At 34.5% G+C, this 17,927-nt stretch overlaps 1 protein-coding gene across 2 annotated transcripts in view; it reads right to left on the reverse strand.

Moving 5' to 3' along the window:
- LOC117317273 (innexin unc-9-like) overlaps nucleotides 1-17,481 on the reverse strand; it is a 32,907-nt gene extending 15,426 nt beyond the window's left edge. The window contains exon 1 of one of the 2 annotated variants that reach the window (XM_033872020.1): nucleotides 16,831-17,481. Coding sequence is in view for 1 of the 2 variants with exons in the window: in XM_033872019.1 (XP_033727910.1) it covers nucleotides 16,182-16,192 (11 nt within the window). In the remaining variant the exon portion in view is untranslated. Of the gene's footprint in view, nucleotides 1-16,181 lie in introns of both variants that reach the window. The other variant, XM_033872019.1, reaches the window with a different exon arrangement.
- Nucleotides 17,482-17,927: the final 446 nt, after the last annotated feature.

The raw sequence follows: 17,927 nt of genomic DNA on the forward strand, positions 1-17,927 counted from the left end.
TGAATCAAACAGTGTATCTTTATCAATTCTAAACAAGCAACATAGAAGCTACATAGTGTTTGTGTCTGAATATGATTAAGATGTTTCTATAAGTAATACAAACAAAACAGTCTTTGTGATGCCATGCGATACCAATGATTCTTATGTACAAGTATCTCAACGGAAACATCATTTATGACCGTTTGCGATGTGAATCTTTATCTTATTTCCTATGGATATAATAAGATTCAGATAGAATCAAAATCTTTTTAAAACTACTTCTTCCGTTTCCAGTCTGAGGTTTACATCTTCTACTTTTTTTCTACAACAGATTGGAATTCGAAATGAGGTAACTGATGTATTTTTTAAAGGAAGTACGATCTACAATGCCAATGAAAACAGCACGTTATCTGTGTGTGTTTTGATACATTTGTACACTCAACAGGCACGTGAACGTATCTGGTTTGTGCAAATTCCGACCAGGCGGTAGTGTATATTATGTTCGCAACAGGTATATTTACAGATGTACAGACCACAAACATCGCTCTCAAACATTCAGATATCCACGCCTTTATACCACTCCTATATATGTACCGGTAAATACCACTCCTATATATGTACCGGTAAATACCACTCCTATATACATTGTATGTACCGGTAAATACCACTCCTATATACATTGTATGTACCGGTAAATACCATTCCTATATACATTGCATGTACCGGTAAATACCACTCCTATATATGTACCTGTAAATACCACTCCTATATATGTACCAGTAAATACCACTCCTATATATGTACCGGTAAATACCACTCCCATATATGTACCGGTAAATACCACTCCTATATATGTACCGGTAAATACCACTCCCATATATGTACCGGTAAATACCACTCCCATATATGTACCGGTAAATACCACTCCTATATATGTACCGGTAAATACCACTCCTATATATGTACCGGTAAATACCACTCCTATATATGTACCGGTAAATACCACTCCTATATATGTACCGGTATATACCACTCCTATATATGTACCGGTAAATACCACTCCTATATACATTGTATGTACCGGTAAATACCACTCCTATATACATTGTATGTACCGGTAAATACCACTCCTATATACATTGCATGTACCGGTAAATACCACTCCTATATATGTACCTGTAAATACCACTCCTATATATGTACCAGTAAATACCACTCCTATATATGTACCGGTAAATACCACTCCCATATATGTACCGGTAAATACCACTCCTATATATGTACCGGTAAATACCACTCCCATATATGTACCGGTAAATACCACTCCCATATATGTACCGGTAAATACCACTCCTATATATGTACCGGTAAATACCACTCCTATATATGTACCGGTAAATACCACTCCTATATATGTACCGGTAAATACCACTCCTATATATGTACCGGTAAATACCACTCCTATATATGTACCGGTAAATACCACTCCTATATATGTACCGGTAAATACCATTCCTATATATGTACCGGTAAATACCACTCCTATATATGTACCAGTAAATACCACTAATATATATGTACCGGTAAATACCATTCCTATATATGTACCGGTAAATACCACTCCTATATATGTACCGGTAAATACCACTTCTATATATGTACCGGTAAATACCACTCCTATATATTTACCGGTAAATACCACTCCTATATATATACCGGTAAATACCACTCCTGTATATGTACCGGTAAATACCACTCCTATATATGTACCGGTAAATACCACTCTTATATATGTACCGGTAAATACCACTCTTATATATGTACCGGTAAATACCACTCCTATATACATTGTATGTACCGGTAAATACCATTCCTATATATGTACCGGTATATACCACTCCTATATATGTACCAGTAAATACCACTCCTATATATGTACTGGTAAATACCACTCCTATATATGTACCGGTAAATACCACACCTATATATGTACCGGTAAATACCACTCCTATATACATTGTATGTACCGGTAAATACCACTCCTATATATGTACCGGTAAATACCACTCCTATATATGTACCGGTAAATACCACTCCTATATATGTACCGGTAAATACCACTCCTATATATGTACCGGTAAATACCACTCCTATATATGTACCGGTATATACCACTCCTATATATGTACCGGTAAATACCACTCCTTCACGTACATTGATCACAAACCTATACTGTAGACTAGGCTTTAGATATCCTTCTAAGTATTTATCTAAATGTACATAGCGCTTAAAAATTATATACACAACCCTCATACACATGTACTTTATCCCTGTTGTACGCACGTAAAACATAAACAAACAAACGCACGTGTATTCATCAATCCTCTCCGCCTGTACATAACATATGTTACACGTGTATCACTTACGACTGTACACGTGTATCACTCTGATATGTGTATACACCTACACGTGTATAAACCGGCTTACTAGTATCAAATACCGAATTGGACACCGAAAAGATCAAAATAATCCACACTTGGGATATCGACAGTGTAACGAATTCAAAGGCTCGCCGTTCAATCGTCACCAGTAACTAGTGTGTTCACACTCTAGTGTGGCTCAAACACGAGTGGGGACTGTCATAATATCACGAAACATGATTCAACAATAAAATATATCTTGTTGGTTACCTTATTTTCTCTATTCAACAAGATTAAGCAAACCATTGTCATTTTTTTGTAACTTTTTCTCATGATTTGATATGTATGATGTATATATAATACATGTACATCCGATGATATCTTTTGCTTGTTTGTGATAGTTAATGAAGGTCAAAAGAATGTTGTGTCCATGATGGAAGAGCTTCTTGAATTGAAAAGAAAAGAAATTTTCACAACACAAGTTACAATGACTTTGTTCCGTAATAAAATTAAAAAGAAACTTAAAGAATACTAAAACAATATGATAAGTGCATACAAATGTTATTGCATACTTTTTTTAACTTAGTTTATATGCTATTTATATATAAATATTGAACACAAACACACACAAAATAGTTTATCTTTTGATAGAGATTTACTTTCTGCTGCCATAAATAAACCGGGAAGGTACTTTGTGAAGACGTCTTCTGCCCTGCAGATTGGGCAGAACTTGCCTTTTACCTATAACATCTAGTTACGGTACATAATGTGGTTGTTTTATTATTTACCTATAACATCTAGGTACGGTACATAATGTGGTGGTTTTATATTTTTACCTATAACATCTAGTTACGGTACACAATGTGGTGGTTTTATATTTTTACCTATAACATCTAGTTACGGTACATAATGTGGTGGTTTTGTGTATTTACCTATAACATCTAGTTACGGTATATAATGTGGGTGTTTTGTGTATTTACCTTTAACATCTAGCTAAGTACACAATGTGGTGGTTTTCAATATATCTTACATCTTCATGAAGCATTTCCTGCAGAGAGCAAGCTTATATACGCCCTTCTGCACGAGTGCTTGCTGTGATGTTATCTTTGTGTGAAGTATATATGTTCACAGTCAGAGAAGCTACTGGGTAAACTCCAGATGCATCTTCAAAGTTTTAAAATTCATATCTTAATGGAATACCTCATTTTATCTGGACTTATAATAGGAATACACAGAAAAGGAAAACGTAATTCAGCTGCCATGGTGGTTCTTAGAAGACCAAATGCCACTTGTATGCAAATCAGATTAAGTTTGGTTACCATTGCAATCTCAGCAAATGATATAAAACGATTCCGCTGATCATAAATTATATGAATTGGCATGGTTTCAAACGAATGACGTCTTTTCCTAGCATTATGACATCTACCAGAGGTATACCATTACTGTTTTTATTAAAGAATTAAAATAAAACCGGTATTACTCGAAATACAGAAAAAGTACAAAAAACACTAAGCATTCAACATCATCGGCCAACCGCATTAGATAAATTTAAATTTAGAACTAAAATACAGCTGTAGGCCTATTGTGCAAGAGTTTCAAATCACAGGGTTCATCAGAGTTGATAAATGAGTGTTCCAAAGTTGTTCTTAATAACCGTAATTCATTATTACTCCCACAGCACAGGGGTATGTGATGAGACCATAGGGCCCCTCCCCTATAATTATATATACTTATTGAGGGACATATGATGAGACCATAGGGCCCCTCCCCTATAATTATATATACTTACTGAGGGACACATGATGAGACCATAGGGCCCCTCCCCTATAATTATATATACTTACTGAGGGACATATGATGAGACCATAGGGCCCCTCCCCTATAATTATATATACTTACTGAGGGACATATAATGAGACCATAGGGCCCCTCTCCTATAATTATATATACTTACTGAGGGACATATGATGAGACCATAGGGTCCCTGTCTTATAATTATATATACTTACTGAGGGACATATGATGAGACCATAGGGCCCCTCCCCTATAATTATATATACTTACTGAGGGACATATAATGAGACCATAGGGTCCCTCCCCTATAATTATATATACTTACTGTGGGACATATGATGAGACCATAGGGTCGCTCCCCTATAATTATATATACTTACTGAGGGACATATGAGACCATAGGGCCCCTCTCCTATAATTATAAATACTTACTGAGGGACATATGATGAGACCATAGGGTCCCTCCCCTATAATTATATATACTTACTGAGGGACATATGATGAGACCATAGGGTCCCTATCTTATAATTATATATACTTACTGAGGGACATATGATGAGACCATAGGCCCCCTTCCCTATAATGATATATACTTACTGAGGGACATATGATGAGACCATAGGCCCCCTTCCCTATAATGATATATACTTACTGAGGGACATATGATGAGACCATAGGGTCGCTCCCCTATAATTATATATACTTACTGAGGGACATATAATGAGACCATAGGGCCCCTCCCCTATAATTATATCTACTTAGTGAGGGACATATGATGAGACCATAGGGTCCCTCCCCTATAATTATATATACTTACTGAGGCACACATGATGAGACCATAGGGCCCCTCCCCTATAATTATATATACTTACTGAGGGACATATGAGACCATAGGGCCCCTCTCCTATAATTATAAATACTTACTGAGGGACATATAATGAGACCATAGCGCCCCTCCCCTATAATTATATATACTTACTGAGGGACATATGATTAGACCATAGGGCCCCTCCCCTATAATTATATATACTTACTGAGGGACATATAATGAGACCATAGGGCCCCTCCCCTATAATTATATACTTACTGAGGGACATATGATGAGACCATAGCGCCCCTCCCCTATAATTATATATACTTACTGAGGGACATATGATTAGACCATAGGGTCCCGGTCTTATAATTATATCTACTTATTGAGGGACATATGAGGAGACCATAGGGTCCCTCCCCTATAATTATATATACTTACTGAGGGACATATGATGAGACCATAGGGTCCCTCCCCTATAATTATATATACTTACTGGGGACATATGATAAAACCATGGAAAAGTTGCTTCTACGGCTGATTACTTTTGCTTTGTAGGCCAAGGCCAGAATATATGTAAAAGAAGTGATGATAAGAGTATATATAGATATTTGCATTAATAGATTACATATCTTGCTGCACAAGTGTCTACTAACACATTAGTATGGAAATGATAAGCCTCAGCAGAAAATATTCCAATATAAATGTTGGTAACACCTATCATCTCTCTTTGTTTCTGCCACTCCTTTTAGAAATGGTACTCTTGATAGAGTGTAGTTTATTGGCAGGTACTGACCGTAAGTCGGTGGTTTTTCTTCGGGTACTGACAGTTCAAATGACGTTAACCCCCTCACCCTCACCCTCACCCCCCCCCCCCCCCCCCCCCCCCCAAAGAAGAAGAAAAAAAAAGTAATTTATCCTCAGTTTATGTTTCCATTCATCTTCGCATTGGAATTTCCAAAACGATGAAACAATATATACGTAAGATATATTAATATCAGAGTGATTATGGGCAAGAGCAGCCTCAACGACCCGATCTGATTTTCGTTCCCGGAAATACCAACATTGCTGGGAACAAATAATGTGATGCCTGGAAAACATACAGTGTAACCGGAACACATTTGTTATCAGATTTGTTGTCTCGTGGTTATGGAGACTCTGTTCACTGGATAATATTTATATTTCCACTCAATTTAGACTCAATGAACCTACCACAGTCAACTCAAGTCATTTTTCAATGAACGATATCAAGTCCGGCGTAGGAATACATTTGTCGAGCCTGGACTATATTTTTTAATTCCTTTTCAAAAGTGATCATATTTATATGAAATAAATTCCATTAAAAATAAAATGTGTTATAATTCGTTATTAAGTTTGTTAACGAAAGAAATCATGAAAGTATTAACCATATGTAGACGAAGAGTGATGACGTACATTTCGGTAAGGTCTGTAATAGACTTGCACAAGTCCCTATTTGTCAAGGACAAAATATTATACAAAAATATCGAAAAAATATCAATATAAGGATTGAACAAAGTTATGTTGAGGTGTATAGGGGCATTAACCTCAATAGGTCTTGAGACAAATTTCATGAACTACGAAGCAGTTTATAATAAATTTGTCTCAAGACCTATTGAGGTTTATACCCCCATACACCTCAACATAACTGTATTCAACATTAAATGAATCTGAAATATGAACGTCATATTGTAGTTCTGATTGGTATATATTGATAAATATGAACGTCATATTGTAGTTCTGATTGGTATATATTGATAAATATGAACGTCATATTGTAGTTCTGATTGGTATATATTGATAAATATGAACGTCATGTTGTAGTTCTGATTGGTATATATTGATAAATATGAACGTCATGTTGTAGTTCTGATTGGTATATATTGATAAATATGAACGTCATGTTGTAGTTCTGATTGGTATATATTGATAAATATGAACGTCATGTTGTAGTTCTGATTGGTATATATTGATAAATATGAACGTCATATTGTAGTTCTGATTGGTATATATTGATAAATATGAACGTCATATTGTAGTTCTGATTGGTATATATTGATAAATATGAACGTCATATTGTAGTTCTGATTGGTATATATTGATAAATATGAACGTCATATTGTAGTTCTGATTGGTATATATTGATAAATATGAACGTCATATTGTAGTTCTGATTGGTATATATTGATAAATATGAACGTCATATTGTAGTTCTGATTGGTATATATTGATAAATATGAACGTCATGTTGTAGTTCTGATTGGTATATATTGATAAATATGAACGTCATATTGTAGTTCTGATTGGTCTTCTAGTAACAGGGAAGTTGGGAAACAGGAGGTCGTTCTTGCTCGCCTTAATTAGAATGGGTCAGAAATTTCTGACACATTCATAATTACAAGGGAGAATATCAACATGAGCGTGGCATGTGATGGACTTTAAGCACTTCATGGTAGATTGTATTGATTTTAAACATACTCCTGAAATATATTACCACATCAGTAATATGAGGAACCTGTTTAAAAATGGATATTTCCATTATTGAGGTATCTCAAAAAATAGGGTTTGTATGATAAAATCATGTTTTTATAAAGTTTAAAGGTTTTAAATACGTTACCCACTTGTTTGATGTCACCTTGTTAGGCCTACATGACCATCGATATTGATGGCATTTAAACCTTTTATCATTCAATCTTCATTCCAACTTCTATACCTAAATGTTTTGGCGTGTTTAATACCATGGAACTGCCAGATATTTCGTTTGCTCATTTTTATGTGGACGTTATTTTCGTATAATCTATGCTAAACCTATACGAAATGCTTCTATTAATAAATTGTCTATGTACATTTATAATAAAGGTTGATGAATATGTTAATGTTTTAGGTTATCTGTAGTTTATTACTGCATCTCTCAGTTACGACAAAAGCCTATCTGGTCCCTCCGTCTGTACCACATGTACCGTATAGTTTGATAGTTTAAGTTCGATTTAATTATGAAATTTTGAATTGTTTATATTATTTGTGGAATGTTTAATTCCCATCCCAAGTTGTTTACATATTTCGCATTTCTCTGCAGCTTACGTCCAATCTACTTCTGTCGAGAGGTTCATTTACGTAATGTTGTCAATTAGCTATAAATAGCCTAACCATGACGTCATTGTTTATTAAGCTACAGAGACGCAATATATAAGTGTATTGATATTTGTTTCAGTACCCAAATCTTGTTTTTTACACTGTCAGTACACTGTTTTAGCTTTTGTTTCTTTCTGGCCACTTTGTATAACTGTCTTTTATCAGAATATCAGACGTTATCACCTCGATAAAAAGAACGTATCATCCAATGAGAATGGCGCTTTGAAATCCGCCAACTTTTTTTTATTAAGATTCAAATGAAATGACGTAACTATCATACTCTTAATTCGTGTATAGCGAACCAGAAGCGTCATCTATGGTTTTAGGTTATTGTTCATAACGCAGTTATCTACAGTTAGTTAACACTTACTGGAATATCTTCACACGTCCGTACAATACTAACATCAGCTTTTCCGTTTATCAACGTCTCCTATCACTTTCGCAGATTGTTCGCCATATTCTAACAAGACAGGTGACTTGTCCTAGACACATGTAAACATGGCAGACAAGTAGTTTTGGATCCCCGCAAAGAAAAGAGGAAGAGGATTGTGACCTTTGATGCTAATCTAGGTCACAGTGTAGATTTACAAATAAGTCTAGAGCAGTGGTTTTATGATCTGCCCTGTATGTTGGATGTATGCTTTGTGTTGGCGTATTTCGGATATAGACTCTAAAACAGAATAGGTACATGTATCTAGAAATACTGCGATCATGCTTTCGATTATGATTCATGGCTAGAATGGGATGGTACTGAAAACTGTGGGTCCTGAAATTCCTGGAGCTATGAGTCGTGATATTTCTTTTGGTACATGTTATCGCAACCTCGTTACTCAAAAGGAATCCCTGAACAAAGGACTCGTATAGGTGATGATACGCGTGCGAGGGTCAAATTACAAAACGTTACATGCAGTAAGGATTATGTATGTATCCCGAAGGAACTACGGTATATTTCTCGGGGTAGATGGTATCACAACCCGTAGTTTCTCCAAAAAAACATCCTGTTCCTGATGACTACATACGAGTCTTTATATTATGGAATATATCGTACCGCAACTTGTGTTTATTTTTCGTTTAATAAGATGTACTATACACTTAATATTTATGAATTCTCCACCTGGTAATTTCCTACTGAACCGGTGGTGTCAATCCATCTAAATAAAAAAAACAAATCATAGAAAATCGATAGATTCAAATGTGTCAAAGTTTGATACAAATATTGCACATTTTCATAATGATATTGCTAACAATGATATTCTTCCAATCAATTTATTGTCCTTTCGGAGCATGCGATGTGGCTTGGCCAACAAAATATGACTGGTGACGGCTTGTGAGTACGTTCAACACAGATTTATCGCGTCAATACTTTCATTTGAATGACAAAACAAACAGAAAAGACATATTTGTCTACAAATCAATCTGTAATTTCACAAACAGGACAATTGAGCAGTCTTGTTCTTATCACGTATCTTTAACAAAGACGTTTGGCGTAGAGGCCATGTGTTGACGTTTATGGGGATACAACTGTTTACATCAATGCAAACTAAAGCTGAATCGTCAATTGTGATAAAACATCTTCAATCAAAAGGAATCATATCGGGCTAGAGCTAGATCGTTCATACGTGAATACATGTTAAATCTATATTAACAAAAGGAGTATCGTCAATACCTCACTATACTACGGATAGTGCGACTTGAAATGCGTCTTTAGTGAGTGTTTTACCCATTGATGGAAATGATAGGCATTCTGGTGTTATTCACTTTATACAAAATACCAATATGGCAGCGAACAACTTACAAGTAATAGTGATGCTAATTTAAATAAATATCCAAAATGATAAAAATGAGGACATTTATCTTCTTTAACTGAGCACAGCAATGTAAACCATACATCTAACACAGAATTGATAAATTGAGAGCAAACATTAACAAATCTAAATGTAGACACCACTAAAAATAAAAAATGAAACCAAGAATCTTGGGAGGACACGCATCTGCTGATTCATCGATAAGGACAGTCGTTTAGAAATCTTGATTAATTTCAAGACTAATATCGTGATTTGCTATAATCCATAGAGTAGAATAAGAGTTAAATTTGCAGCACAAGAAATAGTAGTAATCTATTGAACGTCAAAATTAACATAATGGCAAAGAAACTTACAAAGCCGGGGAGAAACCTCAGTTCGTAACTCTCCAGGTTATACCATACGTATGGCAGTCCGACACAGTTCCACTTGGTGCCAGTTTAACGTAATATCGGTGATACAAGACAGATTGGTATCTAGGACATTGTCTTTGTCTGTTTGTTGGGAGAGTAACCACTTCTGAATATATCCAAGCCTTTGACATTTACTCACTCCATCGTAAAACAATGAGTCAGTAGAGGATTTGTCATATATCATATTGATCTACGTCAAGTTAAAAGACACTTGATCCTTGTTAGAATCGAATCTATCCATTAACTATCACGAATTATTCTCAAACACTGTTTGGTCACAACAACGTCATCATCCGACCAGATAATATATAGAAAAGCACAGAAACATGTTCACCACGCAACGCTACATATCATCCCCGAACAAATAATCAAATAGATACTTTAAATACCTTTAGAAAAATGCAAAAATAATAAACTTCAGGCTTGAAAACTATCAATTCATTACGAAAACAATTATTCTACCGAAAGCATTGACGAAAACAATAGTTTATTTAAGTGTAAGCGATTCGTGGTACATTTGGTCCCCGGCGTGCAGTGGTACCCAATACCGCTGATTAGGTCCTAGGGGTGTATAGCCAGAGAGACTATTACGTAGACATTGGCATTCGTTCAAGTCAATGATAATCGTGTCCGTATCGATCGCATCATCCATGTATTTACGGACATATTATTTGGAGAAATCTCGACAAAAACCCAAAATACACACATTATTGTATCATTGTAGCATTATGGTCAATAAACAAATATTTCAATTCATAAAAGTCCAATATCATGGAAACCAAGGGAAATAAAGTTGTGTTATGTCCATCTGTCTGTTTTCCTTTTCGCTTGTCTGGGAATTAACAGACTTGCATAGTATCGTTTTATCAATAACATAGCATGGCCAATCACGAGTCACATCTATGACCACCCAGTCGTCAAGGTCTTAACAGGGTGTTAACGTTACAGTTTATGCCATCTTGTTTGGTAATTTTGATCTAATTTGTGCGGACCCTGGTCTTTAGTTCACTTATTTTTCTAAATTATCATAGATCGTACTCTTGGCATCACTGTGGTTGACTTTAATATTCATAATGAACACTGATTTAATCTATCACTAAACTTATGTTTGATCTATCACTAAACTTATGTTTTAATATATCACTAAACTTATGTTTTAACCTATCAACAAAATTATGTTTTAATCTATCACTAAACTTATACCTTAATCTATCACCAAATTTATGTTTTAACCTTTCAACAAACTTATGTTTTAATCTATCACTAAACTTATACCTTAATCTATAACCAAAGTTATGTTTTAATCAATCTCTAATTTTATGTTTTAATCTATCATTTAACTTATGTTTAATCTATCACTAAACAAACCCCAGTAATCCATAGACCAACACATTGTGTATGCTTTTGGTTGTTTTTAGACATAAATATATATTGTATGTCGTTCTAAATCAGAAGTCAAATTCTGTTTTAATATATTAAATTCGGTTATATGAAATGATTTTTTTTTTCTTTCAAACAGACATATTTCTACTGTTGGAGCTTAACCCTACACCGGATTGTGCCTATCGTTAAAATATTCGAGTACGGCACAATATCGGTGTAATGTGCCATATTAGGGAAACAGGTAAACTTCTTCCATTGAATTTATATCATTTTGAGACAAAAACATAGTAAGGCCTCTGTGTTAATAGGTACGGAAATAAATCGCTTAAACTTCGATATCACTTTCTTACAACCAAAAGCTTGACAGAGCATTTCGGCATGGACTGCGTACCAGTTGCATTGTACCGTAATATCGGCGCTTTTTGCTGTTGCTTGAAATGTTATGCTGACAAAACTGTTATCAAATAAGTATTTTATATCTTTGATATTTAATTTGTTGAAAGGTAAAAAAATCACTTATATAAAAACGTTGGTTTGTCAACGGAAATATACACATCGCCTTCCTTTATGATATATAAAAGAGGAAGTATCAAAACCAGCAAGTGTATTATAATTACTGTATATCATCTTTTGGTGTATATCTATGATATATCAACATACATGTATGTATACAAGCAACAAAAAAACAAAATCATGTAAAAGTTGTCTTGAATAATTTAACTTTTGTATATCGATATATAACGCGGATTGCCTCTAAGCTCATGTTACGTCACTACCACGTGTTGACTTGGTCTACAAACACGTGTTTCCGGTTAGTACCAGCTTAAGCCGATTATGATCATAGTGACACCCTGTCGTACCATTATACTTATAATCCAATCCACCGCTAACTTTACCCATCAATATTCCAAAGCACATAACCGGAATATGCTATGCATATGTTCTCATTGTTAGAGAAATGGAAACGAGAAGAATACAAATGTATTGTTTTTCTCTGAGAATGTCGTTTTCGATGTGTTTTCCAAAGCTTGGGAAACGCAAAGGATAATAACTTGTGTTGATGTCTTGTTGTACCAAAGCATTGTGTCATCTACATGTGATGGCTTTAAGCAATGCTGCAATTTCATCTGTTTAGTAAATTAGTCTAAGGAATATATATTGTAATAGCTTAAAAAGTATTTATCTTAACAAGTTTGGAGTATACTTTTAGTAGTTTCAAAGTTATGCGATTTTGTTTTATTGCAATTTGATTATCTTTGTTGTAGTTTTATGGTAGAGTTCACGTTTGGTATATTTTCATTATTGTTTTTATAGTTATAGAGTAGATGTTTGATGTATTTTCATTGCGGTTTTTAAAGTTATAGAGTACATCTTTAATGTATTTTCATTACGATTTTTATAGTTATAGATTATGTGTTTGATGTATTTTCATTACGGTTTTTATAGTTATAGATTATGTGTTTGATGTATTTTCATTATACATGTTTGATGTATTTTCATTATACATGTTTGATGTATTTTCATTACGGTTTTTATAGTTATAGATTATGTGTTTGATGTATTTTCATTATACATGTTTGATGTATTTTCATTATACATGTTTGATGTATTTTCATTACGGTTTTTGTAGTTTTAGATTATGTGTTTGATGTATTTTCATTATACATGTTTGATGTATTTTCATTACGGTTTTTATAGTTATAGATTATGTGTTTGATGTATTTTCATTATCGTTTTTTATAGTTATAAAGTAAGTGTTTCATTTAGTTTCATTAGGGTTTTTAAAGTTATAGAGTAGATGTTTGATGTATTTTCATTATTGTTTCTAATGTTATGAAGTACATGCACGTGTTTGATGTATTTTCATTATTGTTTTCGTAGTTATAAAGTTTATGTTTTATTTATATTCAATACGGTTTTTTGGTGATAGATTACGTTTGATGTATTTTCATTTTCGTTTTTATAGTTATAGAGTAAATATTTTATTTATTTTCATTACGGTTTTTTTAGTTATAAATTACGTGTTTGATGAATTTTATTATTGTTTTTATAGTTATAGAGTACATGTACATGTTTAGTTTATTTTCATTACGGTTTTATAATGTTATAGAAAACATGTTTGATGCATTTTCATTACGGTTTTTATAGTTATTGAGTTCAATGTATATGTTTGACTTGTTTTCATTATTATATATACAAATATAGAAATATAAATAAATATAAAATATTTCATTTTTTATTTATTCATTTATTTATTCATTTATTTTTAGTTTTTTGTAGTTTTCAAGAACATGTTTTGAAGTATTTTAAATGAATGATATTTTTTTATTTATACTTGAAGGAATATCTCTTGAGCAAAGTTATTTTTGTTTTGGAAAATGTTTCACTTAATTTTCATAGTTCGTGATTTCAAAATCACGTTTGCTTATTTAATTGGGCGATGCCACGTCAGGAAGATTGAAACTTATTGATGACAATTTAAACTTTCAAGAAAACTCTGGAAAAAAAAAAATTCTGGATATTAAAAATGTCTCCTGAAAACTCTTTTTCAGTCAATGTCTCCTTATTCTCTTCATGACAAAATTATGTTCTACTTTCAAGCTTCCGGTCACAATTGCTCTTTAAACTACTTTTCTTTAATGAATTCCTGTATGTAAAGTTTATAAAAGAACCAGTAGTGACTCAAACTCATCAATGCAGCTTTACGAAGATTTCATATTTTGACATATTACACTTAATCAATATCAATAATTTTACTTAATCATTTGTGTTGGCGGGATTTTTACTTCCAACTGCCCCCACCTTCCCAACCCCACCCTAAAAGAGTCCATCTATTATACGTTCCGTATCGACATGTATAAGAAAGGTTAAGCCCCTCATTGCGTATAGATTAAAGAAATGTATCCTCCCTGTGTATAACCGAATGCGAGCGTCCTCCCAGTGAGGACTAGCATGTATGTGTATAGGTCTCGGCATTTTGTTCTTCCCAGCAATTAACATGTTATGACAAAAACCAGTCCATGTAAACATGTCGAGATAATTAACACTGGCTGTGTGTGACATTCCGACGGTTCGCCGGGGCGTCATTACACGTGTCTTACAGTCAGGCTATGTAGCTTTATATACCACTTGTTGCATGGACCCGTCATCTTGATCAACTAGTTCTCAATCCGCGGCTTATCTTGTTTACAAATCAAGTGTAAATGATACGCCGTCGTAAAAGTGTTTTTATCTAATCTATGAATGAGAGAGTGTAAACTGGTAAAGAATATCACCAAACCAGAATCAACAATACATTAACATGATACAGCGTTATTGGATTATCTCCCTTTGATTTACCTCCCCTTGACATATTAACCCTGCACCATGTTGTGTTGATATACGCGGTACATGCGCCTTTAACAAAGAAAAAAAGATAGCGTTCAGCATGTAAAGGATCGTACAAAAAGACACAAGATATTAAACTCGATAATGATTCAGTGACAGACGATAAGACCAGGAATCGATATTATTAGTGGCGTGCCTCGCCTATATCAAGGGTAGGATATAAATATCACATCCAACACGATATGCTTTATCTACAAACCCATGTAACACTGTAACATCGCAACCCAGCATGAAATGTGGTATAAATGGGCGATGACGCCACAAAATTCATATCCATGTTATCTTAACAAGTCCGGAAAAGCCTTAATTTAAAAAATACAAATTTTGAATTACTGCTAATAAAAAAAAATCGCACTTCCGTCTCGTCTTCATCAGCTTGAATGCCAACTATTGGCACTTACTTATACGGTGAGTATAAATATTTATGAATTTATTGCAAATAAAATATTCCTGGAACAGGATTGCTGACAAGTCTGGCTGTGGTAGTCTACGTACACAGGTGATTTGTTATCGGGTGTATAGATATATGAACCAGACAATGCATGCTTCCCACTGCAAAGAACCGTCAGAACAAAGCAGTGCAGGTCATGCGTGTGTTTCCGCGGTGTAACAGTGGTTAAGGGCCAGTGATATCCATCACGTTTTATTTTGTTCAGACGAGGTATTTCATTAAATACCTGAAATCAACACAACCATTTAGATATTTAAACCTTTAGAGCATAATCCAACAGTTATTATATCATTTTTGAACGAAAAGTCAAAATACATCTTTTATCATAGCATTTAAAGGTAAATTTGTTTATGGAAGTTAATTGTATGATTTTATTTTCTTTCGATAAATAGAGTCGTTAGATCGTAAAAAAGGCATGAAATATATTATAAATCAGAAAAGGAGTAGGCTTTTGTAAGAGGGTTCAAAACAAAAATTGATTTAGCTTGTTAGCTAAAAGGTAAATATAGCACAATAACAGCAAATGAAGTTTAAACAGAAAATTAATCTTAAAATATATGTCTATAATGGAATAATGATAATTGTTCTTACCAGAATTCCATTCGGAACTTCTTCGGTTTTTATCCCGGCAAACACATAAAGGGGAAATCCAGGAATGTGAAAGTGCACTCTACGTAAAGTTCCATACATATGGGTTGAGTATAAGGGTATTAGACACACTCCCAGATCCCGAGTAACATGAATCCACAAACACAAGCATGGCATGGAATTAAACAAATGCACATTAGCAGATACAGGCCAAGCACACCTCGCGTGTAAAGTCTTCACCAAAGAGAGCAATGACTTTGTCATCACTGAACAGGACAGTCAGCTTATTCTGATCAACTAAGGTAAGCTTGATTGTAAGTGAGGCCCGGGGTTAAGGTTTCAACAAAAACACACATGCAATTACACCAGTATCTGTTTTCTATAATTATACCTGTTAAAAGGAGACTCGATTTCCACGTGCGGTAAAGCTGACGTGTTAATTATATATGTAAAACTGTTATATCAAATTAACTCATTCTTGGCAAACAGCACGCGAATAACATTGATGATTAAGATGAGTTATGGTATAGAAATCTGTAGTTATATTATATATATATATTACGATTTACGTGTGTTTGGGTCAGTGATGATACACACAGTGCTTCCATAGGACCAGACACAAATCACACTGCACTCAACCAGAATTCGTTACCTTTCTGTAAAGTTTCAGAATCAAAGATGAATAAATCCGAATAAATCTCCATTTGTGATATGGCGTATCGGTAGATTGGCTTGTACCTCAAGCACACACCAGTTGAGTTGAATTCGTATAGCCCTGTTCTGCATAGCCGTACGTGTGTATCTGACACAGACTTACGGACGTGTAATGTATGGCAGATTGCATCACAGTAAGCGGCCATATACACTTACATTAGTCAATTCTTAATAGTCCGTATCGAACGCACCTTTTCTCGTTGAAAGCTGTAATATTCCAATCGAACACGCCTTATGGTCATGATGAGTAGGCCATATCGAACGCACGCCTCATTCATTAGTACTTAACACACAACGCAGTGACTACAAACTTTCTTACGAAATACATCATTTCTCTTACTCACGGTTCATTTCGAACACGTTTTTCTGAGAGGTTTAATGTGTAATAGTCCCAGTGAACAAACAACGAACAAAACTCTCCTCCTGACTAGTAGACACCCTGATTACGTCACAGTGGCTATTTTCTAGTCCTGGTTTCCATTAACAATGATGTATATAATCTGTACACAGTATTCCGTGTCAAAACACTACTACCAACGCTTGTCTAAGCGAACCGTTCGTTTAGTGGGGATTACACCACAGTGGTCGTGCTCACAGTACTACTCCACACACAGCGGTAGTACTCTGGGTCTCTGTAATGTTACATCCTAACTGTCTGCTGCACAGCGTTCCAAGCGTGGCACTAAACGCTTGTTGTTCCATTTACTTCTGTTTATCTCTTCCACTATGCAGTATGTTGCATGTTCTTCTAATCTTATAACACGCACAAGGCAATTATGTTAAAATCTTTGTTTAGATCAACTGCAAAATATGCCAATGTCATGCAGTTTACATGGTGTACTCGTGTCAATGTTGTGTCTGGGTGTCTCTCTTAATCGCATAGGGTTCAGTTCGAAATCATCAAAACATGTGTGTGCTGTCGTAAGACAATCGATTGGAATATAAACAAAATATTATGTAGCACACACGTTTGTCGATAAAAACGCTCAACTTGGTTGGAGATGGGATATGTGTAAAATATGACTCTTCATCGTT

Source organism: Pecten maximus, chromosome 19, assembly GCF_902652985.1.
Source record: "Pecten maximus chromosome 19, xPecMax1.1, whole genome shotgun sequence".
NCBI lineage: Eukaryota > Metazoa > Mollusca > Bivalvia > Pectinida > Pectinidae > Pecten > Pecten maximus.